This window comes from Varanus komodoensis, unplaced genomic scaffold, assembly GCF_004798865.1.
Source record: "Varanus komodoensis strain SLA01 unplaced genomic scaffold, ASM479886v1 scaffold15, whole genome shotgun sequence".
Taxonomy (NCBI): domain Eukaryota; kingdom Metazoa; phylum Chordata; class Lepidosauria; order Squamata; family Varanidae; genus Varanus; species Varanus komodoensis.
In genome coordinates, this window is record NW_025335440.1 from 25,255,090 (window position 1) to 25,279,769 (window position 24,680).

The 24,680-nt window shown below is 42.2% G+C and overlaps 1 protein-coding gene across 2 annotated transcripts in view; it reads right to left on the reverse strand.

Moving 5' to 3' along the window:
• Window positions 1-11,364, reverse strand: part of CACNB2 (calcium voltage-gated channel auxiliary subunit beta 2) — a 154,678-nt gene extending 143,314 nt beyond the window's left edge. For both annotated transcript variants that reach the window (XM_044424829.1, XM_044424828.1), the window contains exon 1: window positions 11,201-11,364. In XM_044424829.1, the coding sequence (XP_044280764.1) occupies window positions 11,201-11,308 (108 nt within the window). In that variant the 5' untranslated portion in view covers window positions 11,309-11,364. The remainder of the gene's footprint in view (window positions 1-11,200) is intronic.
• Between the last annotated feature and the right edge of the window lie 13,316 nt (window positions 11,365-24,680).

Here is a 24,680-nt window from a genome sequence, read left to right on the forward strand (position 1 = left end):
GGCCAGTGACAAGCGGGGTCCCCCAGGGCTCTGTCCTGGGGCCAATCCTGTTTAATCTTTTCATTAATGACATGGAAGAAGGAGTGAACAGTCTGCTGATCAAATTCGCAGACGACACTAAAACTGGAGCAGTGGCCACAACTGAGGAGCAGGTACTCCAGATCCAAAAGGATCTGGACAGACTATGGAAGTGGGCAGGAGACAACAGGATGGCATTCAATGTGGATAAGTGCAAGGTCTTGCACTTGCGTCATAGGAACGGGTGTCATAAGTACAGGTTAGGGGACAAGTGGCTGGAGAACTGCATTTGTGAAAGGGACTGCAGGCTAAACATGAGTCGGCAGTGTGATGCGGTGGTCAAAAGGGCTAACGCCACCCTTGGTTGCATATCCAGGAATGTGGCTTCTAGATCACAAGAGGTATTACTACCTCTCTATACAACTTTGGTGCGCCCACAACTGGAGTACTGTGCTCAGTTTTGGGCCCCTCATTACAGAAAGGATATAGCCAGGTTAAGAGTCAGTGTAGCGTAGGGCCACAAGGTTGGTGGCTGGTTTGCAGGGGATGGGGTATGAGGCGAGACTGGGGGAACTGGGTCTCTTCAGCCTGGAGAAGAGGAGACTCAGAGGGGATATGTTGGCGACATACAGGTATGTGAGGGGATGTCACATGGAGATGGGTAGAGACCTGTTCTCCCCTGCAGAGGAAGGCAGGACGTGTTCCAACGGAGCAAAGCTCAGGGAGCCAAGGTTCCATTTGGATGCCAGGAAGCATTTCCTGACAGTTAAGACCCTGAAGGTGTGGAATGGGCTTCCACGAGAGGTCACTGAGGCCCCATCGGTGTGGGTGTTCAAGGATAGGCTGTACATGCACATGGTGGGCATGTCGGGAGCGGAGCCGGCTGGTGCCGGAGGTCAGACTTGATGGCCCAGGAGACCCCTTCTGACTCGCTCTGTTTCTATGTTTCTAACAGTGAAATGACCCCAGCAGTATTAAATGATCCCTCTCCCCCCACCCCACACACAAATATTGGAATGAAGAAAGCTGTGGGAAAGGTGGCTGACCAAGTGCATTTTTGTGTGTAAAGAACTGAGGTCAGTTCTGGGCGCAGAATTCTTTAATTCAAATTGTATGTGTTTTGCTTCACTTGGTTAATATTAGAATTCTGAAAAGAAACAAAACCTGAGATCTGTTTACCCTGACAATAACTACAAACATTGAAAACACTCATGATTTTGTTATATTGAGACTCGTTTATACAATGCTTGTGCTGTGATTGCATTATCCTAAAGGCAAATCACAATGAAGATAGGAGCACAAAGCAGTGCTTAGTGCTCACTCTGATATCTGATGGGTGGGAAGGAATATTTCAAGGTGCTTTGTTGGGCCAAATCTAGATGCCCTGACTAACTCATGCATTGTACTGTGATCACAATATTTAAAAATGTGTGCTACTCATCAAGAGTTTTCCAGGCTCACCTGATTTACCTTGCGGCCTAGCTATCTGAGGGACCATCTATCTCTGTATGAACTGGCTGACTTACTAAGATTAGCAGGAATGGTCCTGTTGAAGGCACCCTCTCTTGCTGAGGCCCACTTTCAAGAACATGCAGAAAAAGGCTTTCTCTGGTGCTGCTCCCAAACATGGGGACACACTGCTTCGGGCGGCCTGATTGCCCCTCACTACATCTTCTGAATTTGGCTTTTAAGGTTATTTTTAAGGTAGCAAAGTTATTGTTCATTATTTTTGTTTTCTGATTTTTTGTAAACCACTTAGTTCTAGAAAGGTTGTATATAAAATGCAGTTAATAACATGAATAAATAATCGGTTAAATCTGGCTCATACAAATACTCTGAAAAAAGAGGGATAGCTGATTTAAAGCACTGCCTACAAAGTCAAGAAGGTAGATTTAACCTGCTCTGGCTTCCCCTGACAAAATCGATTCTTGGGTAATTTTTTTCCTCCATGGAAAGTTGTTGCAATCCCCAAATTCCATCAGGAGAAAAATACCTAGGGGGATGTATTTTTAAATGGAAAGTAAAATAGAAAAGCAGAGTGGCCATTTTAGGGGGCGGGGGCAGGTGTTTGGTTGATACAATCCTAAATATTTGTTTTCAGCAGAGTTCAGGTCTTATGTAGTGACTAAAACTGAGACAATCTGCAGCTTATCAATTCCATTATCGGTCTCCCAACCAATAAATGAAGCTGTGAGGAAAGGTTCATATTTTATTTTATTTTTATTTACAATCTTGCATTTTAATCTAACCCCCCCCCCCTTCTTCATGGGTAATCAGCAGTGGCCTGATGGTGAACTGAGTGTCACTGTCACATCGGGTCCTTACTCAACAGCATACCAATGTTCTGTGTTTTATTATCCTTTACTGCCATCTAGGTGCAGTGTGCCATTTTATTGTTGTTTAGCACTTCCCTAATATGTATTTTTCAGAAATACTACCTCTGTCTATCTGACAACAGTTCCATGTTATCAAATTTCATCGATAACTAGTTGTCCAGAAGTTTGATTTGCAACTGATTTCTAAATTCTTTACCTTAATTTAGATAACGGAATGTACACTTGCTTTTAAAAGTTGCATTTTAAACATGCTGCCACAATGAGCAATAAAATAAAATCACAATGAAAATGCATGATGGCAGAGTTCTCTTCTATTTAGGGAAACATAGAAACAGAGCAAGTCAGAAGGGGTCTCCCGGGCCATCTAGTCTGATCCCCGGCTCCAGCCAGCTCTGCTCACGACATGCCCACCATGTGCATGTCCAAAGGGCTGTAGCTCAGTTGAGGTACACATACTTTGCATGCAAGAACATCCAAGCTGGACTGGGAAAGGCCTTTGTCTAGATTGCTGAGAAGCACTGCTAAAGACAACTAGATAGTCTAACTCACTTTCTAAGTCTCTACTAATCAACAATCAAACGTACAACCTTGATAATATATGCAAAAGTAGATTCAGAGCAATTGCTCCAAACTAAGATGTTAAAATGCCACTTATCCAAACGATCCTCACATCATCATGATGACCTTGTTGTATTTTAAAAATATCTGTTAACTTATACCAGGTAAATATACTCCATAGCTTTCCTTTGCAAGTGAACGAGCAGCTACCTTCTCCCATGTAGAAAGCCCACCGCAGGATCTTAGTATTTGGAGACATGCTGCTTCACATCCAGTTACTATCAGTGGGAAGATTGGATTTAACTGAAAACATGTCCTTCTAGTGAAGGTACTGTACATATTCCCAGACAAGATCTCCCTGCACTACACTATGAGGATGTTTAGAAAGCTGATACAAAACCTAGAACCAAACTATATTATCTTAAGGGGATTTTAGCTAACATACTAGACTGGCTACATGCCTTACTCTAGAAAAAAGTACCTTCTGGTGTGATCTAGATCTCTTCATCTGTTTTTGGCAAAGAAAGGAATATGGCCAGCTCCAAGCATGCTAGTTAAAAAAAAAAAACAGTTACCCTAAAGTGTTGTTTCCCTCTTCTTTGTTCTACTAGGCCTTGAAGTTCCAGAGGATATTTCTTCAACTGTGCTGTTTTAAATTAAATGTATATATTTTTAAAATGTGTGTGTGTACGTGCGCGATATTAAATTTCAGTTGCGTTGTTGTTGTTGTTAACCATATTCAGTGACCCTTCTGGGTACAAATACTGCCTACATCAACATACTGCTTTCCACTTTCATGTATACAGTTTATCAGAGCCCATTCTAAGTAGGAGGTGAATGAAAAGGGTTTTTAAAAATGTAAAAATGGCATATAGCTAGAGACTTCCTCCAAGCTCCCATTACAAGCAGTGGACCACAGAACAATGTCAAAGGGACCCCTCTGCTAGAAGAGGGTGTCTCCCATGTACAAAAGGGCTATTTTCTACCTTGGGTTGGAGCGCTGTGCAAGTTAAGCTAAATCTAATGTAGTCTTTGTTTTTATTGTTTTAACTCTGCATAATGCAATGAGGAAGAATTTATGAACAAAAAGGAAAAAAGGAGGGGATCTTAGAGCTTCCTCGCCAATATGTCATAGTACAAAACTCCAGAATGTGTGCTAGAGATAACATTTAATTTGACCCTAAATTCCACTTGCAAAATCTCTTGTACAACTGGAAGCAGGTGAGCTTCTAAAGTACAGTCATATTATAACACCAGGTGAACTCTGCACAAGATCTTCCAAAAGAGCAGAACTAATGACTATTTTCTTTCTACTTATGCTTTTTTAGATCCATCCAAACACTAAAGAAAATGAGTTCATATGTTACAATGTAGAACAGTGAGGACAGCAGTATTGTGTGTTTAATTTAAACATATAATATTAAAGAGGAAAAGGAAGTTCTAAACATAGAACCAAGAACAAAACAACCCACCCAAAAACAAAGACACAAAAATGGTGGTTTGTGGTCATGGTGATTTGGAGGTTCCTTCCAGCTGAATGATTCTAGGTACTATAATGATTTTTTCCTTTTGAAGCTGCCCAACAAAGCTTACTGAAAATCAAATCTTAGAAAGGAATGAATGAATTTCATTATAAGATTAAAAAAGTAGCAGCAATGCTTACATAAGAGCAATGTCCCTGAATTTTAGGTAAAAATTAGTTATAGAATTAAGAAATCAACTCCACTAAATTCACTTGGTCTTACTAGCAGGTAAGAAGACATGGGATTGCTATCTAATAGAGGCATCCTGGAAAAAATTAGAAAGAGTTGGCATTGTTCCACTAGTAGTTGCAAGTAACAGCTAGCCTAATGAAGTCAACATGACTTTTCCACTGGTTGCAGAATGCCTTCTAGAACAAGTTGCAGAACACATTTGCAGAATACCTTATGCAATGGCTTGTATGAGTGGAAATAAAGGACTGTATTTGACACAAGTGGTACAAGCTTTGTGCTAGCAGAATTACACCAGTATATACAACTCATCATAAACAAATGCAACTTTTCACAGTATGTGCTTAAAGCATTAATGTTTCTCTAATGGAATCAAGAAATCTATTATTTTATGACGTAGCTACAACAGAAAATGTAATGATAAACAACAAATGCTCACACAACAATAAGGTTATATAAAAATGTTAAAGTTACACAAAGGGAATGGAAATAGAAACATAAATACGACAGTTTTCCTCAGCTATGGCATTGACAAGACTTCAGGAAAAAAACAGGACCAAAAAGGTATGCATGTTTCTCAACAAGTAGGAATTAAAAAGCCACAACAAAATGTAAACGTTCAAGAGGTTATTCAAACCAGAGACCGTCATATTTAGAAGTCTAATCTTAGCAACTCCAAGATGTACATATAAGGGGGAAATTAGAGGACTAGATTATTTAGGAAAGAAAAGAAATTCTCTCCAAAGTAGAAACACAGAGGCCAACAGAATAGGAAGAATATGTAAAATGCAAAGGAACTGCTAAGTACAAAGCTACATATAAAAATAAAGACCAACTATTTAACAAGGAGACACTGGTAATTTCTCAGAATTAACCTCTACCACAATGAATGAATGAATTGCCTGCTTGAAAAAAATGGGGTTTTTCCTGTTGTGAATGTGATAATGATCACCAGGGATTTCATTTTCAGAAGCACTAGTGCTAGAAGAAAGAGAATAAATATATTTTCTGGCACAGAAGGCATACAACCAGGATGAACTTGGGAAAAATACAAGGTTACATTGGCAGAACAGCAGCAGCATTGCAAAACAAAGCTATAAATAACTATTTTAGATCCACAATATTACAAACTAATAAAAATTTGCATTCCAACCAAGTATAATTGGTCAAATTAAAAATAAATATCTTTCAGGGCCAATAGGCAGCATCAACTGATGAAGGCTTCTGAAACTCTGCCACCTCAAGCTGTACATAAGGGCTGTATGTCTGAATGCCACCTGTCCAAGAAGAACTCCTTTTACCATGCTAGAAGTCTCTTTGGGGCTTGTTGTCCACCAAGGTGAACATTTAAAAATGCAGTCTAGTTACCCAAAGCATCCCACTGAAGGAAAGTCTAAGTATGCAGAAGAGCTCTTGAGAGAACGTTGAAAATTATGGATTTTTGGTTGTTGATATTTTTAGCCTGAAGAGCCGCTTTATACTTAATGAAAGGTGGGATAAGTTGAAGCAGGATTTAAACTACCCGCTGAATGTATTTTTAAAGGCTATCTCTTCACTTCGTGGTGGAAGGCTCTCAGAGAAGACAAGAAGTAGGCCAGGTGTCAACCAAGGCCATAGAAAAGACTCTCTCCCTAGTCCCAGCCAAACACACTTTGTTAATGTTAGTGAGGATCCCTCTTCACGATCTGAATAAATGGGCTGGTTTTCTGTTACAAAAAGCAGTCCTTCTGGTTTCTCTTCCCTTCTGATTACTTTCAGTTCCAACCAGACTCTAGCAGTCATAACTGTAACCCTGAATTGGTCCTGGAAACAAATCAGAAGCCAGTGCTGTTATTTCAAGACAGATATCCTGCTTCAGTCAACAACTTAGCTCCCAAGTTTTAGTCCAACTGCTGTTTCTTGGTGATTTTCAAAGGAATGGAACCTTTTTAGTGGGTCGGGTTAATGATCTATAGATAGAAAAGGTGACCTTGATATTTCTGGACCTCCAAGCAGGCTTTGATATTATTGCCATTGTTGTTACCCGTGGCAAAACAGAACTGGGGAACATCCAAAACGATCCAGTGGAATAAAGAAACAAAGTCTCTGGCTTTTGAAAAAAATATATGTGGAAATATACACTTATTCTAAAAAGAAGTCCTAGAAGTTTTAGCCCCATGTATGGGCCTTCTTCATTAGTTTTTTTCATATAAATGTCTACAGAGATCTCTGAAAAAGACCAGTTGCAGGTTTCATCTTGTTGACTAGCTTTTCTGTGTGTGTGTGTGTGTGTGTGTGTGTGTGCGCGCGCGCACGCGTGCGTGCGTGTCACAGCACACATTAAGTTTTTAAACTTTTAAAACTTTGTAAACTGCTCAGAATTCTGGATTTCAGAAGGTGTAGAAATGGAATAAATGAAAAAGGATGAACAAGGAATATAAAAACTTATATATTTTTATTAACTTAACTTATAGGTAAGTTCTATACCTAAGAGCACCAGGGCTTTTTTCATTGGTGGTGCTATAGTTTTAGTGAGTCACGTCAAGTTTTTTCTTCATATAGTTTTAGATAACAAATAAAAAAAAATCTGTTTCTCAATGCTAAAGTAAAGAACTTCTACTGTTCTAGCACAATTTTAATGATTAGGATGCTTTTTAGTCCCCGATTAGATTGAATGGCTCTTTGCTTTAAATGTCTTTCCACTTATTTTAATATGATCTTATTTAGGAAGCACTTTGGATACTATTGCAAAAAAGCTATTCAGAAATTTGAAAATGGATGGATGGATACATGAACAAGTAAAATTCTCTAAAATGCCACAGCAAGTGCTGTTGCACTCCATTAACAGAAAAAGTAAAGCACCAACTTTGGTATTTTAAAAAATATCTGTTATTAGAATTAATCTTCAGTGAAATACAGTATGTTTATTCCTTATAAAAGGAATATTAACATTATTATCTGAATAGCGAAGAACTATTACTTTGCCTAAGGAATATCAGCTAAGTCCTCACACACCTCTTTATTGAAAACTGCATTTCCATTCTCATTGAATTTCAAACTAAATTTCCCATCAGCTCACTGGATTTCTTCATGCCATAGGATAACTCTGGAGAGGTGATGGTGCCTTTTCATCTCAGCCAATCAATTCGTCTTTCAGAAGAAGGAGAAGAGACAAAAGATGATTGAGTGGCATAATCATTTGTCACCTCTAGATACCTTATAACTGTGGTCACCAATGATGGGCAACTACAGTTTCACTACAAATTGAGTACTCTTGCTAGATTCACAGAGAAGAAACAATATATAGTCTTCATGTACCAAATTGTGAGAAGCTGTTTATAAAGCTATTCCCCACATTGTAGCCGATTCTAATTTAATAATCAAAATGACAGAAAAGGGGGAAAAGCAATGAACATTAGGTATATTTATTAATCATTATAGTTTTATTTCTTCAGCTTTAATGTTCCCTAGAGAAAGGTCTACAATTTATCAGATTGTTTCAATTATGATGGAACATATTTATTATTGAATATCTTTATTACTAAGATCCAAAATCAGGGAAGCTTCAGACAATGAACACAGTAACAACAACATGGCCAGAAAGACAAGACAACCCTGACGAAAAGATAATTCAGAGTATGACAAATATATCCCAAAGTGGTGGTAGTCACCGCTGCAGGTAGGGGAACAGAAACGTTGACCAAAGACACAGTTTTTACCGAAACAGGTAAGTGTTGCCAGACTAGCTTGGCAGAAATATTCAGAAATGTCATTCAATACTTATTCATAAAAAGAAGTTTCTACAGCAGCCTTATTTACTTGAATTATTATAATCCATTGTCTTTTGGTTTAGTTATGTCAATATTTTTTAAATCTGAGAATGGCCATATTGTTATTTTTGTTTATTTGTTCATTATTACCACCTTGTAAATTTTCAAGAAGTGTATAATGTATGGAAAACATCATGAAAAGATGTAATTGTCTTAATGTAAAAATCAATAGCAAGTTAAGATGAAAACACCTACACTCAACAAGATACTGCGTGTTGGATTTAAAATATACACTAGAACAATCTATGCGGTGAACTAGCACAAACCTGGAATAATGTTTCTTAGCATGAATCATACAGTTGTTAAGAATTCATCTCTCACACATACATGAAATATTATGCAGCTACTTTTTCTATAAAACTGAAAACCAGACACAGAAATAGGAATTTAGAAAGCAGTAGACTCCTTTCCTGTTATGAGAAGGCTAAACTCACTGGAGAAGACAGTCATTCTAGGGAAAGTTGAAGGCAGAAGATAAGACCAAATACAAGATGGATTGACTCTTTAAGGAAGCCATAGCCGGGAATTTATAGGAGCTGAGCAGGGCTGTCACGGTTAGGTAATTTTGGAGGGCTTTCATTCATAAGGTCGCCATCAGTCAAAAACTACTTAATGTAACTTAACAACATAACAACAAGACTCCTTCCCACACATAAAGTTCTTTTAATTCAACTTCATAAATAATATGCCTTCCCATAAAATGCAAGGCTCTTTCCATCTCTGAATGAACCATGGAAAAAACTAAAGAACAGCATCTCACTGCCTAGAAAGCAGCATGTAGGAAATTGCTAAAACATGAGAAACAACTGACATACCAAGGGCAACATTCATAGTAATGCACTCTTCCTACACATGTACTTTGCAGATGGTGAATAATAAGAAATAAATGCTTGTCTGGGTAAAGCAAATTTCCAACCTGGTGCACTCAAGATGTTTTAGACTTCAGCTCCCATCAGTCTCTGCAAGCAAGGCTAACGGTCAGGAATTCTGGGTGTTGCAGTCCAAAACATCTGGAAAGTACCAATTTTGAAAAGGCTGGAACAGAGTTATTGACCATTATGGGCTCTGCATAAGGTTAAATTTATTTGAGTAACTTTAAAAAGCCCTATAGAAAGAAGTGCTTGCACCATACTGTTATTACAAGGATTCAAATCTCAGCTGCATCCATAAACATTTAGCTACTTTTCTACACTTTGATCTTGTATTATCCAAGGTTTGAGTATGAAAGAATACTTCAAGGAATAACTAATACCTTGTTCATTACATTTTAGCATCAACTCATATTGTACATACTGCACACCATTACAACTGGTGTTCAGAAACATGTGTTTCATTAAATATATATTAAAATACTGGTCGTAGTTCTTTGCAGGATGTACCTATATTGGAAAAAGTGTTTTCCTGGCCTAACAGGTTATATGATCAGTCCTTTCCCCTCTGCTTTAGAAAGCTGGGTCTTGAGGACTTCTCAGATTTCCCTGGAACAATTGGTTTAAGATAAGGCTGCATCTAAAAAATAAAACCTTTCTTGGGGGGTCTAAACTTTGCATTCCAAAGACATTTAGACCACTTCACTCATAGCCACCCTGGTCCAGTTCACAAATGCATGTGTATCATTTGGTTTCTCCATATTGGATTACTAGCCACTTGATAACTAACAAGAGAAACACCCAGAGAGCTTTGGCTACTGGGCAACAGAGAAGTGTAATAAATCAGTAAAATATGAATTGATAAAATGTGCAAACAGATGCCACTAAAATAGCACTGCAGAATGATGAAGGGAGGATTAACAAGAAAATAAATGTTCGGTCCATGCATTTGTGATGGCTCATTCACACATGCATGTAATTATCTGATACTGTAGCGTTTAAGTGAACATACAAGTGTGAGGAAGAAGCACCCTGTTGCATTCATAATCTGGGAAAAGAATACTTATCTTCCCCAGCATCTCAGCGCATGCTTACATGTTCAGTGAAGAATTTGATTCAGTGTGGTATTTTTTAAGAAAAGAAAGGTGGAACAGGTGTTCCAGATTGATCAATTTGGCTGAAATCCTAAACTCATCGGCTAAGAAATGGATCCATTGAGCCCACAGGGAATGATTTCTGAATAAACATGCTTGGGCTGTTACATGAACGTGTAAACACAGGTGTTTCCAGACAAGAACGTTTCTACAGCTACAACTCAGAAGGCACGGCGCAGCAATTCAGCCTTCCCCTTCTTGCTGGATTTTCTGCAGTAAGGGAAAAGGCAGGAACAGCGAGAAAGAGCGGGAGGATGGAGCATCAAAAGCGAATGACATCTGGACCCTCTGCAAAAATTCTGTGAATGAAGCAGGGCAACCGACATGCTAAAGGCCCTATCCAGAAGCACACTAGAAGTCCCGCTCAAAAACAGTGGAGTTTACTTCTGAGTAAACCACGCACTGGCTCTGCTGGGCTGCAATTCTCGCCACACTTGCAGAGCCGTAAATGCCAGAGCGCAGAGCAAATCACACCCGAGGAGACCCGACTAAACTCACATAGGGCAGAAGGTCCAACCATGCCCAACCGGGCTGGTCCTTAACTGGCTCTTTCCTTGTTCTTCCCTTTGAGCTGCAGCTTTACCGCCGCGGAAGAACGAGGCACGATGAAAGGGCGGAAAGAGGCAGCAAAACTTTCCCAGGCGAAAGGTGGCAGCCCTCCCCGGCAGGGGCTACGGCGCGGAAGATGCGCGCCGCGCCGCGCCCGCCACACCGCCCGCTCCTCCGCGCCCCGGCGAGTTGTACCTGCACCGTCGTGACCAGCGGCGGGGGATTGTCCAGCAGCTCCATCTGCATCTCCTGCGCCGCCGTGGCCGGGGTGGGAGGCGATTTGGACATGTCGCTTTGGACCATTGGAGAAGCACAGGGAGAGAAGTCAACAGGGCCGTGCCAACAACAAAGCGCCTCGGCGGAGCCAAGGAGTTCCCCCTTTCGGCGGCGGCGGCGGCTGCACGAGGGCGGCTCTGCTGCTCCCTCAGGGACGGGCCATTTTGAAATGCCGAAGTGCTCCTAGGTTGCTCGCTGCCTGCCTGCCTGGATAGATAGCTGGCGTGGTTGCTGTGCAAGCGAGGAGATGGTGAAAGGAAGAAGGGGGCGGAGGGAAAGGGAAAGGAAAGGAGGGAGACGCTGGACTCCTGCCCGGCGCTTCGCCTCGCCCTGCCGTGAGTACCGCGCTGCTCCTGCCTCGGAGAACGCGGCGCACGGCAACCGCTACTACAGCCGAGCGAAGGGGAGGAGACGGGGCGGAGGCGCCCGTCCGAGGGAAGCGGGGAGTGGGGACCGCGGTCTTCCCTCTCCTCCGGCCCCGGCAAAGGAGGAGTTGGGGGACGGGGCGAGCAGCGGGGAACGCTGGGGTGATGGGCGGCGCGCCATTGAATGCGAGCAGCCGTTTTCCTCCAGAAAAGTTCCCGGTTCTTGGATTTCGCCTCCCGTTCCGCAGCTGACGCCTGGGACCAGGTGCGTGGTTCGGTTAAGAAGGAATCGTGGTCCGGGGACGAGAAGAGGCCGTGAAGAGGGTCAGTAGGGGCGTCCTCTCCTGTTCCCCGCCCGGCCGCAGAGACTGGACAAGGCAAGGAGAGGGAGGGACCCCCCCAAATCAAGGAAGCCCCCCGGAAGCTTCCCCTAGCTCTGCCTCTTCGGGAGGGTGCGGCTGGAGCACGGAGAAGTGCAAGCCAGAGATGGGGGGTGGCTGCTTTTGCCACCCGCCTGTGCCCCCCCCCGCAGAAAGGCTCGAGCCCCCAGTGCGATCATGGGGGCACGTGCTTGGGCGCAGGGAGCCCTGCTGGATCAGACCAAAGGTCCTCCAAGTTCGGCGTTCTGTTCGACCGGTGGCCTCTGAGCTGTGCGCAGAAAACCACCTGCTGGACGTGAGTGCAAGCAGCACCCCCTTGCCTACGCTCCCCAACAGATGGAGTAGTCGGCATCCTGCCCCTGAGACTGGGGGTAGCATAAAGCCATCAGGACTAGTACCTGATGAGCCCCTGGATGCCCCCCTGCTCACTTAACTTCTCTCAGGGCAGTGCACCTTGAAAGGATGGCATTCTTCTCACTCACCTCAGCTCTTGCTTGCCTCCTGCCTGAGCAGCACAGCAGTGAGATTTGGGCCCAGGTGGCCCAATCACCCACACTACCCAGTAACGGAGGATGAGCAGGCAGGCACAGATGGTCACTACCAGCGCCACCAGTGAGGGAAGGCAGATGCGCAGTGGGAGCTAAGAGACATTGAACAGGTCACTGCTCCTTTTGGGTGGTGTGCCTACTCCGTCCTGCTGCATCACCTGAAGAGACGGGATGCCCAGGCAAGTAGAGAGCTGCCGGACGGTGAGCCATCACTTGTCTAATCCTTGCCACCAAGAGAATGGCCAGGCTATCCTGTGGAGGCAGTGACAGCAGGTACCAGGAATAACTGCACCCTCCTTTTTCATCTCTCAGGGTGGCCCAGCAGCAGAAATGTACTTTAATGGGCAGCAACCCCACCTCTGAGTAGCCCAGAGGTAATTCAGGTAAACAAGAGGAGGTTGAAGTGGCAGTCTTTTTTCTGCATAACCATATGCATCTGCTGACCAGAGAGGTAGGTGAGTAAAGAGACAAGAGGCATCTGCTTTGCACTTTCTCTCTGAAGCACTCTAGTCCACCCTGCCACAGTGGCCATGGACAGTAAAAGCAAGTAGAAGCAGCCACTGCTTTTCTGTGCTTGTGTACTTTCCCACCTTCACTTCCCTGGAATTCTGCCACCCAGAGAAGGACATGGTCAGTATGAGGCAGAAACAGCCACTGTCACTCAGCTTTCCTTCCTTCGGCAGAGAGGATTGGACATGTGGTTGCTGCTCCCTTGGATTGCTCACCTGTTCTCTGCCTTTGGAATGTTCTACCTGCTTGTACATCTTGTTTCATTGGATGATACAACTGGGAGGATTGCGCTTAGTCATCCACAGGAAGCAAGCAAGCAAAAAGTGGCTTTTCCTTAGGCGCTCACTTAGCCATGCAGACAAAAAAATAATGCCCAAAGAGATGCTGTTGCAAAGTGCTTTCTGTCTCCCCCATAACACAAGTGGTGTGAACATCTCCAAGGAAAATTATAATCATAGCAATACATGAAACGTCATTTTCCTGAGTTAGGCCATGGACTCATCCAACTTGTCGTTGTATGCATGATTGGCATACAATGTCTGTCTAGTGCTTCAGTCCTATCTGGAGATGCCAGGGATTAGAACCTTATGTGGCATAGCATATGCTTTACCTGGAGAATTATGGATTGCAGACCCAAACATGCACCTTCTTTTTACTGCTGTGCATCTCCCTTGTATGGCTGTTATGGGTCACATACTTAAGATGGACCCATAAAGTTCTGCTGTTTGAGCAGGAGTGCCCAAAGGAGAGCTAGTATGTTTCTGCTTTCAAGCAGGCATATTCACAACATGCAGGCCCATGCTGGCAGGTTTTACTCCAGCTGTCTGTGTAATGTGAGAGCCAGTAGTGTAGTGATTAAGAGCACAGGAGTGGGAGTCAAGCGCCCTGAATTCTAGTCCCGGTTTGTCCATGAAGCCAAGCAGATGACTTTGGGCCAATCACATACTCTCAGCCCATCCCACCTCACAGGGTTGTTGTTGTGCAGATAAGATTGAGAGCAGGAGGAGAATGATATAAGCTGCTTTGAGTTCATAAGAAAAAAGCAGGATGTAAATCAAATAAATGATGGCAACAGTAGAGCATCTGAGCTAGAAATCTTTTTCAGCTCTGCTGTCAGAAATCCTTTAAGTGAAGATACTAGAGACTGAACTGGTGTCTCCTTCATGTAAGGTGTAACATCAACCACACTGTAACTAAACCTAAGAAATGTTTCAGGATGTGCTCTCAAAATTATATAGGGTAGGATCTAAATGCAGGTGCATGCAGCTGGGCTGACAGAAACAGACTTCCCTGCCTCTTTCCCCCTCTCACCATAGCAGCCCCTCCATTTGTCTAAAAATGCTACACAGAAGGTCAGGGCACCCTGTGGCATAAGAGGGGGCAAAAGAGTTCTAAAAAACAGGAGGCCACTGTCTCTGTGAGGAGAGACCTTCATTTCAATAACACAGATCCTGGATCCAGCCCATATGCTTGGATGGGGACAAGAGGCTCATTCAAGTGGTGGGTGCACTGAAGGCAAAGGGGATAGGACCAAAGTAACTACCAGTAACTGAGCCTTTGCAATTCAGTACTTTGGAACATAGGGAGGGCGACATGCAGCGGCTGAAAAACTACCAAATGATCAGCAGTTGGGAAGTGGGGCATGGTCAGAAAAGGAGACATGGCCTTTTTGGGAACACCAGAAGTTCAGATTGGACAGTACACCTGAGGTTCCCCACTCCTACTAGATACAGATAACCAATGTTTTTTAATAATATTCAGTGTATTTTAATAATATTTTTGTTCATGTAATTAAAAGGATAACATCTCTTTCCACATGTTGTTATGATTTTTCTTATGAAACCCCCTTAGCAATTTAATTGGGGCACTCCTGACTTCTCTTGTAATACATTGCTAGCTTTTGGATTTTGACCTGCTTTTAGTTGCTTTTTAAATATAAGTATGCATTAACACCTATAGAGAGATTTTCCTGTAGACATACAAGAAAGATGGGCTTACTTGCAAAAGCAGGGGATATGAAATTTGGCCAGACTGTCTTTGCAAGTATTTTATGTTACTATCTTCCTGGGGATGTTATTTAAATATAGTAATAGGCTCTTGGTACATTAAACATACCATTTTATGAAGCAACTGTATAAGGAAAGAGTCAGAAGGTAGGAATGCAAAGCAGCCCCACAAAGATGGGTTTGTCACCACTCATCATTCACAAACCCATGCAACTATTTATCTTCAAAGTCAAACAAGGAGTCTTACAAAATGCAGTTCCTCTCTTTTAGGTATCTACAAACAAAGATCTAAGGGAGGATACTACACAAGTTTGGATTGTAATCCCACCAGGCAGAAGCTGCACCAGAGTATCACAGTGACTGGGAACTGGAACTGATATTCAGTAACAATTTATACAATCACAGTTTTTAAGCAAACATGACCTTACAGATTGACCATGATACTTTACTGCCAAACAAAAACGGGGAGATAATGTTCTCACATGAATGAAAGTTTTCTTGTTTCTTTTGAAATGCCCTGGTTGTTTTTATCTGGATAAGAGTCTCTACGCTTGCCTCAGTTTCTTCAAGCAAAACTAGAAGCAAGCCACACACCAAGAAACAAAACCTAGGGAAGTGTCATTGTCCTGCTTCAAATGTTTCTTCAGATGAAATGTGGTGGCAACGCTATTGTTTACATATCTCAAAAAAGATGAACTACTTTTAAGAGCAGGTAATTGTGTTCAAATAACATGCACATATGATATTCTGTTATTCCTAATCTCATTTTAACCTGTATTATCATCAGTCAGAATTACCCTCAGAAATAGAAGTGGATTGTGGAATCCTTCTAAAATTTTGTACTCTCTGCTCAGCAATGTATGTAGTTAATTGTTTTGACAAAAAACCAAAGTGCTATGTTCATCTTTTAGCTGGAAGACTAGAGAAAAACAGGATTGCTATCATGTTTACAGACCTTACATATGAACAGTTGTACATTTGTTAATTGCACTCAAAACATCCACTGGATGCAGAGATCAAGAGAAGGACCAGATGGAGGTATATACCTCACTTCTCTCTCCCAAGTACTGGTGCTTGCTTGGGCAAGCACCTTCAATAGGCTTCTTTATTGATTTTGCCTTCTCACCCTTCTCACCAGCAGCTCTTGGCCTTTATCCTCTTATCATTTCTACCACTTGCTTGCTTAACAGACAGAGATCCAGTAAGCAAGTAAGCAGTGACATCTGCTTATGTTCTCACCACTGTCCTTATTTGGACCAAAGTGAAAGAGATGAACAGACTGTAGTGGTGAGGAGATGGTACAACTCCAGTGGTTTCTTGTCAGTGAATCCCTACTGCGGTGTGGGCCTTTGGCAGGCATCAAGATCTCCCACACACAGTTTGGAGATTAAAATAGAGCTTTCTTCAGAGGTTTAAGAAAATCTTATGCAGTGGTGTGATGGGGATGCCTCCTGTGCTCCTCTCTGCCCTCTCTACCATTATGGAAGTTAAGTGTTTAATAGTTTTTTCCATGTTTTATATATATGTCTGTTTCTGCCTACTTTGACAGCTGGTCAACCCTATCTGTAGCCATGTTAATCAAGAATCAATCTCTCTCTCTCTCTCTCTCTCTCTCTCTCTCTCTCTCTCTCTCTCTCTGTTTGTTTACTGACCTTTTAGAATACTTATTTGGGATGTCTATTAGTGGAATGTAGTTCATTGTTCATCTTTAAAACTGAATCATCTCCAAAGTTGAATGTATTTCAACATTAGAGATGAGATCTTTAAAGGCAGTTAGTGCTGTCTTTATGACTAGTTTATTATGTTCACTTTAACTCCGAAGAAGGCTGAGAGATATAGAGGAGAACATTCCATTCTTCCACCATTACCATTCAGCAATTCTGAGAACACAACCGTTATTCTCATTGGCCTGCTTTTTATTTCTATTTGTGGTTTCTCTTTGCTTATGATTGCTGAATCTGTTATGTTGTGGTAAATGTGCCAAGCTCTTTACCTGAATACTGTTTCATATGTTATACAGAAGCCAGTCAGTGTTTGCCATAAAGTCTGTGCACAACGAGCAGTTGGAGCCAATCTGAAGCAAGTAGCCAGACCATTGCTTCATCTTAATATTAAAGCAAATACTCAGCTTACTGGCTACAGGAAGGACCAGGCTAGATCAGGTGCCATCTGTGCAATGAACAATTATGTGAATAGATTTAAAAATGAAGAATGCTGTAAGAAGGATGTAGGAAGCCAATCACAACTGTGACCCTGTTGTGTATTGGAGGGAAAGGGGGCTAGGGCAGTCTTTAACCTTTTACCACTAATTTTGGTCCCGAGCCTATGTTTGGGTTAGAAGAAAGGTTTCCTTGGGTTCAAGTGAGAATGTTTCTTCCAAAGCAACTAGCAGTAGGAAGGGGAGACCATCTTGATTGTGACCACGGTAGAGGATGGAGCAAAGGCATAAAACCACACACTCCCACACTAGCTACCCTATCAGAATCTGGTTGTCATGCACCTGTTTGCTCATTAATAGCCATTGGGAGCCAGTGTGGGACTGATTAAATTAAAGGGTGGGACTGAGAGTCAGGGAAGCACGAAACTCATTTTGGGTGACTTTAGACTCATCCTACCAAAAATGTATGTTATGAATATAAAATAGAGACAAGAAGGAAGATTATATAGGTTTTCTTGAAGGAAGAAAAGCTGGCATACAAACATAGTAATATTTAAATTAATGGATAAATGAGATCACATCTAGTTTACTTCTCCAGGGTTACAGATAGAGATTTTCCCCAGCCCTCCTTGGCAATACCAGTGATTGAACTTGAGATCTTCCTCAAACATACAGAACACGTGTATGTCAGCTTTGTAAAGAAGCTCCCCAAATTTACTAGCCTGAAAAGAGTTACTAACTTGCTGGACTGGTAGAGGAAGGCTGAGAGCTCCATTTCTGTGCTGGGTGCAGAGGAAAAGGTCTTACTCACAACCTGCTTCTGTGCTGAATACATAAAAGGATGAAGCACTCAACCTGCCTGTGCCAGCCCCCTTGTTTGTCTGGATGGTTATGCTGCACTTAGCTGCACACAGTTCCTGGACACTTACGGTTACCAGACTAGTGCTTAAATATAAGGCCATTTCAAGTGCGCATTTAAATACCTTACCTAAAAATACAGTGTGCAACGAGGACTTGAATCCTGCTTCTAAGGACAGCATGCTTGAGTTCTAAACCTCATAAGAAACAAGTTATTGCTAGCAGGTAGGATTTAAGCTTATAATAGCAGCCTGGCATGCCTTAGTCTTATGCTTGCCTTGAAACTAAATGATAATTCAGCTCACTTGACATAACCACAGCCAACAATAGGCTTGTGTTAGCAGATTCTTGCCACCGCCTCCTGCTGCCCCAGCACTCCTGGACTGACTGTGGCTTGCAGATGCCACATAAAATTGTGGTGGTGTTCCTTGGGCAGCATTGACATCTAGAAGTCGGCTATAAGCTCAGCTAAGCCACAGTGGCTCAGTCCAGCAAATGCGCCAATATTGAAGCATTGGCTAGGCCAGGAATAGGGGGAAATGGAGGAGCTGGGGATACTCGGAGGAGACACACTGCTAAAAGAGACAATTATGAAAGGGAGCAAAAAAGAAGCCAGGATGAGAGAAGAAATGTAGAAAAGATGGCAATAGATACAATTAATGGTATTGAATAGAGAGTGGCAAGGTTCATTGGGTACAGCAGGTTTAGCAAAAGAAAAGGTTTAGATGAGAGCAGCAAAGCAGCTTTGCTTAGATACTTAGGCCTACCTCTTTCATCAGGGATTCCAGGGTCTCAAGTGCTTTGGGAATGCAAGTCCTAAGTGAGGGTTCATCTGTAGGGGAGGTTCCCCACCATTCCATACCTACTTGTCTTTTACAAGTCGAACTGAAAAAGCTGTGGAAAGGCCGTTCCTGCCATGTTCCCTAAGTGCTTTTTGCTGTACCATTTATCCTAAAAAGCTGCAGATCAGAGATAAGAGTTCCTCCCTTGGGGAAAAATCTGGCAGGCTGTCTGGGGAATAAGTAGACTCCATATAAACTGTTTGCCAGAAGTTCCCAGTCCCCAATCTAGATTTAAAAAGGAAAAAAATGACATAGCTACTTACTGCATCTTTAAAGTACGAGTAGCATGCTTTGAGCCTTCCAGCTGCTGGGTTTGCTTTTTGCCTCCCACCTTGGTAATCCCTGTGCATGTTGCATTGTATCTTTCAGAAGCTACATCTGTACTCAGAGCAGAGGCTTTCTTATGAGTGTTCTTTGCAAAATGTTCTGGGACCCTTTCTTCTGGCAGGAGTAAAAAAAATGTCAGGGTATCAAGTTGGGAAGGGCAAGCTGGAGACTTCTACATGTGCTTGAGTCAGGAAGAGAGATCCACGTAATGGCAAACTGAATAAACTTCATTGTAAGAACTAAAGTTGATACACTGGGCTTATGTAAAGCTAACAGAGAACAAGAGTTCCATGGCAACAGAGGCAGAGGAACCATCTCAGTAAGAGCTTTTATTCCCTGCAGGGTGTAAGGCTTTGCTTTTCTAATCAAAACGTGCAAGTTCTTTGTTTGGCTTTTTAAAATCTTTATGGAACAGCATATGATATAATGTTAAATGGTGAAAATAGCCAACCTATGGAGTCAAATATGGTGGCTATACAAAGATAGATGTTAAGGTAATACCTTTATTGGGACAATTCAGAAAGTGCAAGCTTTCCAGATCTAGTCACAGGCGAGATCTCAGGGGAAAGCAGTATGGTGAGAAGGCTGATGTGAAGCCTGCATGGTTAAAATCTTGAGATGAAATGCAGGAGGAGGTTGCAGATACTCATATCAGGTTCTACCAGGTGATGTGATGATTTCAGGTTGCATATGGAACTGTCTGTAAGACGTGGGTGCATCTATTTTTGAAAATATAAAGTCAAGCTCATACTTGAAACTTTCTATCCTTTGCTGAAGTACTGTACACAGGTTCAGTGGAAAATTTTAGTCCAACAACTTTGAAGAAAATGATTTTAAAGATTTCCCAATCTGAATTTTAAAAGAAGATTTAAGATTTAAGGAATCCATGCTAATCCCAAAGCCTATTGGTCTGTGGCAGCGAAATCAAGAAAGAATCTAGTGACGCCTTTAAGACTAATGAATTCATTATGACATAAGTCAATCTCCCTTAGCCAGTGCCCTCCAGATGGTTTTGATTACTATTGTTATTGCATACATTTATATCCTGCTTTTTTCCTCTTGTGAGGAACCCAAGCTGGTTCACGTAACTCGGTGTTATCATAACAACAGCCCTGTGAGGTAGACTTGGCTGAGAGTGAGTCACCTGGACCAAAGTCACCCAGTAATTTTCTGACCGGGTAGGAACTAGAACCTGGATCTCCTGGGTTCCCAGTCCAGCACTCCAACATCTGGAGGGCTCCACATTGCCTACGCAAACATTGTGGCACTGCACTGCTAACTCTTGCTCATGGAAAAATACAAATGCATTTGTTCCTTCAAACTCATGGTCCTTCAAATTCAAGCCTTTGAATTTTAATGTCGTCTTTATTTTTTGGCTGAAATAATGACAAAATACAGTAAATATTTTGTTATACTTGGCCCACTTCCCCAAGCAGTGAGAAGTTGTAGAAGAAGAGTGTTTATCTGGGTTACACTTCCTTTAGAAAAAGACAATTGGATGCTTATTGCATTTTGTAACAGCTGAGTTTATTTACTAATATACAGCTTCAGTATAGGTGGAGGCACAGCTTAAACCCCGAAAAGAAAAAGAAAAGAGAAAAAGCCAAAGTTCATTCTAGCCATCAAATCTCTGTGGAGAGAGAACCAACACCCTTAAACACTATGAGATTACACTGCCCAACTCAGCCCTCTGTGTCTGTTTTTTTCTTTGTCATATTCAAACTGTAGTCGATCGTTCTTTGCTTACAGACCAGGTTCATATGATCACGCAGGGAAAATATGCAGTGGTAACTTATTTGACCTGCCTGTGCTGGGAGTCATCAGCCATGGGTGGTTTGAAATGTGCCCAGCCACCCTCTCCATCATGAGAACCAATGTCTGGCCAGATCAAGAATACTAATTTGGTGCTTTATTTTCCCTCTGCATCCATATGAAACGGCTCACAGCTAGCTTGCTTCCTCTTGTTGCCAGAGGGGCAAAATAATTTCTGTCAGCATCTTCTCACTTTCTTGAGCCATCTTAGTTCCCCGAAGATAGCTCACACTCAAAGGAAAATTATGTCTGTTCACATTAACTTTGTCTAGTCTGAGATTTTGGCTAGGTAGAGCTGAAAATCCCGTGGAGTATTTCTATCCTGTTTTTGATACTGTATATGTTGAGAAGTCCAGTGATGAACTCCGGATTCTAAGTGCTATCACTACTTTTTTAAAATCTTACTGTTTTGTTTTAGTTTATCTAATTTTAACATGATAAATTATATGTTATAAATGCTATAACATGCTATAAACGATATAGAAAGCTCATGTCAAAAGCATGTTCAAAAATCGCTAAAGCCAGATGGGTGTTTCCCACTGAGTAAGTTAATCCAGTTAGCATTCACTGTAGCCAGCATAGCTGATCCTCTTTCCATATGGCTACTTTCATAATGTGTGATGGACAAAGAGTAATAAATTGGGCAGCAATTCAGGAATCAGAATGGCAAATCCTGTCATCTAGAGCGCCTGTTCCAGTTATGCAGGTGCCTCCTTTTAAGGCTGCTTCACATGGCACAATATTGCCTTCCATGTAGGAATCCAGGTGTCAGAGTCAGAGATCTCATGTGATAATCTACATGTCAGCATCTCAGTCGCTGAATGCCTTTCTCTCTGCAGGTCTGTCTGTGTTTCTATGCTTGAGAATCCTTTGTGCTATCAGGTAGTGGCAAAAATAGTCCTGTCATCCCACAGACTGCATTCTTCACCTGTGTGGTCACAGGGACAACAGAATGGCATGCTAGTCAACCAGTCCTCAAGTAGACAAAGGGGTTGCTTCCATTTGTGAAACGGAAAATAAGCGGATGCTTGCAACTCCATACAATAGCAGTACGTGCGGGAATGAAAAGAAATCTTAGTCATCCAGTTGTTGAGGGCTGGCTCCCTCCAGGTAATGATTGCTAGGGCTGATTTGAAGAGTTGGTTGCTAAATTGCAGAAATAGATAAACCTGAATATATACCATCCATGTGAATATGGTCAAAGAATTGTGTTTAAAGGATCATAGCAGCGATAATAACGTAACACGCTGTGGTACCACCACTGGCCAAAATTCTATGTAGTTCACAACAATGATGCTAATGCTGCTGCTGACCCCTATATTAATCTGATCATACCTTCCTGTTGGGAGCATTATTCTTACTCCAGCTGTCCAGTTTATTTCAGCATCTGATGAGAAGTTTTAGAATTGTTTGTTTTTATCATGTTTCTGTGACCACATCCATACAAATGTTCTAAGATATTATCGCAGCTGGAGTCCTTGTTCCGTCCGTGATGCTAACGAAAGGGCCTATTCTCTTGGGCAGTGAGGGAGTCTCGCACACAGCTTCCATTACCACTAATCTCTCTGCACCGAGAGCAAGTGGAGATTAGGCTCCTGTGGCGATGCTTTCCATCTGAAATCCAGATTGTGAGGGAATCTGCAGTGTAATCAACAGAAACCATATAGAGCCCTCATTTCCCCCCTGACAGCTTGGAACTGAATTATCAGCAGAGGGAGGAGATTTGCATTGAAACAAAATCGATTCATTTAAGGAGCAGGACACTACCCACTGAAACTGTCTAGGATATTGTGTGAAGTGTCAAAGAGCCAAAGAAGGCATGTAAATTCAAGGCAAGGACAATGGGGCTGAGGGGGTGATGATGATAAGCTTCCTGGAACATCTGGTAATTAATCTTGGTTTTGGAGGATTTTAGAGAGTTGGCTAATGTAATTGCTATTCCCTTTCATGGTAGGAAAATGTAAAACAGCAGACAGCCCAAAGACTTGCCGTTATAATTTACCAAGTTCTTCTTACTAGAAGAAAGAACGTACCATACAGCAGAGACAGCAGCAAGTCTTCAGAAAATATAAAGAGGGTGATGTGATTTAAAGAGGCTGCAGTGAGCATTTCTACTAAATGCATGCTTGCTCCTCTTTCAGATGCGAGGAGTTGCTTCATAAAGTCATAAAACTGTGTCTTATTCATCTCTGGCAGGCACTGGTCCCACATTTCACTGGCAGTTGTGAGCTCCTCAAGGCACGTGTTCTCGTTTTCCACAGTGGGATTCTTAGACTACTTATGACAACAAATGGGGGCAGACAACACCAACATGGAGTCCAGTGAAGCATGGGATGGAGCAGAGCATGGAAGTGATTAACCATTCAGAACCAAGACTTGCACTACTTGTCTGTTATCCCCTTCTTTACTGTGTATCCCACTAAGTGTATAAATTCCCACTTTTATAAAGTATCCATTTTATTGTCCTTCTCTTCTTCCACAATCACACACTACCCCTTCCTCATGTTCAGCACATATGACTTAGCTCCATGCTTTGATTCTTAGTTGACACTCTGAATGTCATGCAACCTATTAACTCACAGACATGTTAGTTTTGACTACAATTATTATTATTATTATTATTATTATTATTATTATTATTATTATTATTATTATTACATTTCTATGCCGCCCCTTGCCGAAGCCTCGGGGCAGCTTACAACACAATAAGATACATTGAAATACAATAGAACATAATAAATTACCAATAAATACAGAAATACAAAAAATACACTGAGATACAATAATATAAAATTAAAATTAACAGTATAAAATAAGTAAATAAAGAATATAGGAGGAGGAAAGAGAAGGAAGAGGAAGTTGCCCTGGCCAGATCATATATTTTAACAATTAAAATGATGTTTAAATAAAAAGGTCTTTACCTGGCGCCGAAAAACCAGTAACGACGGTGCCAGGCGGACCTCTTCAGGGAGTGAATTCCATAGGTTGGGTGCCACCGCAGAGAAAGCCCTCCTCCGAGTACTTACTCTCCTAATTTCTTTCATGGAGGGTTCCCGGAGAAGGGACTCTCCCGCAGATCTCAAGGGGCGGTCGGGCATATACAGACATAAGCGCTCGTTCAGGTAGCCAGGACCCAAGCCGTTTAGGGCTTTATAGGTCATAACCAACACCTTGAATTGGGCCCGGGCTTCAATGGGAAGCCAGTGAAGTTGACGGAGGACTGGAGTCATGTGAGCATAACACCCCATCCCCATCAGCAACCTGGCAGCTCTACTTTGCGCCAATTGAAGTGTTCGGACCGTCTTCAGGGGAAGCCCCACGTAAAGCGCGTTACAGAAGTCTAGGCGGGAAGTCACCAGCGCGTGTGTCACCGTCGCCAGGCAGTCGTACTCCAGGTAGGGGCGCAGCTGATTAATCAGCCGAAGCTGAAGGAAGGCGTTCCTCACCACCGCTGTCACCTGAGCTTCCAAAGAAAGTTCCGGGTCGAGGAGTACTCCCAAGCTGCGGACCTTGTCCCTAAGAGGGAGTGTTGCACCATTCAGGACCAGGTCAAATCCACCCTCTCCGAAGCCCGATCCGCCAACCAACAGGAC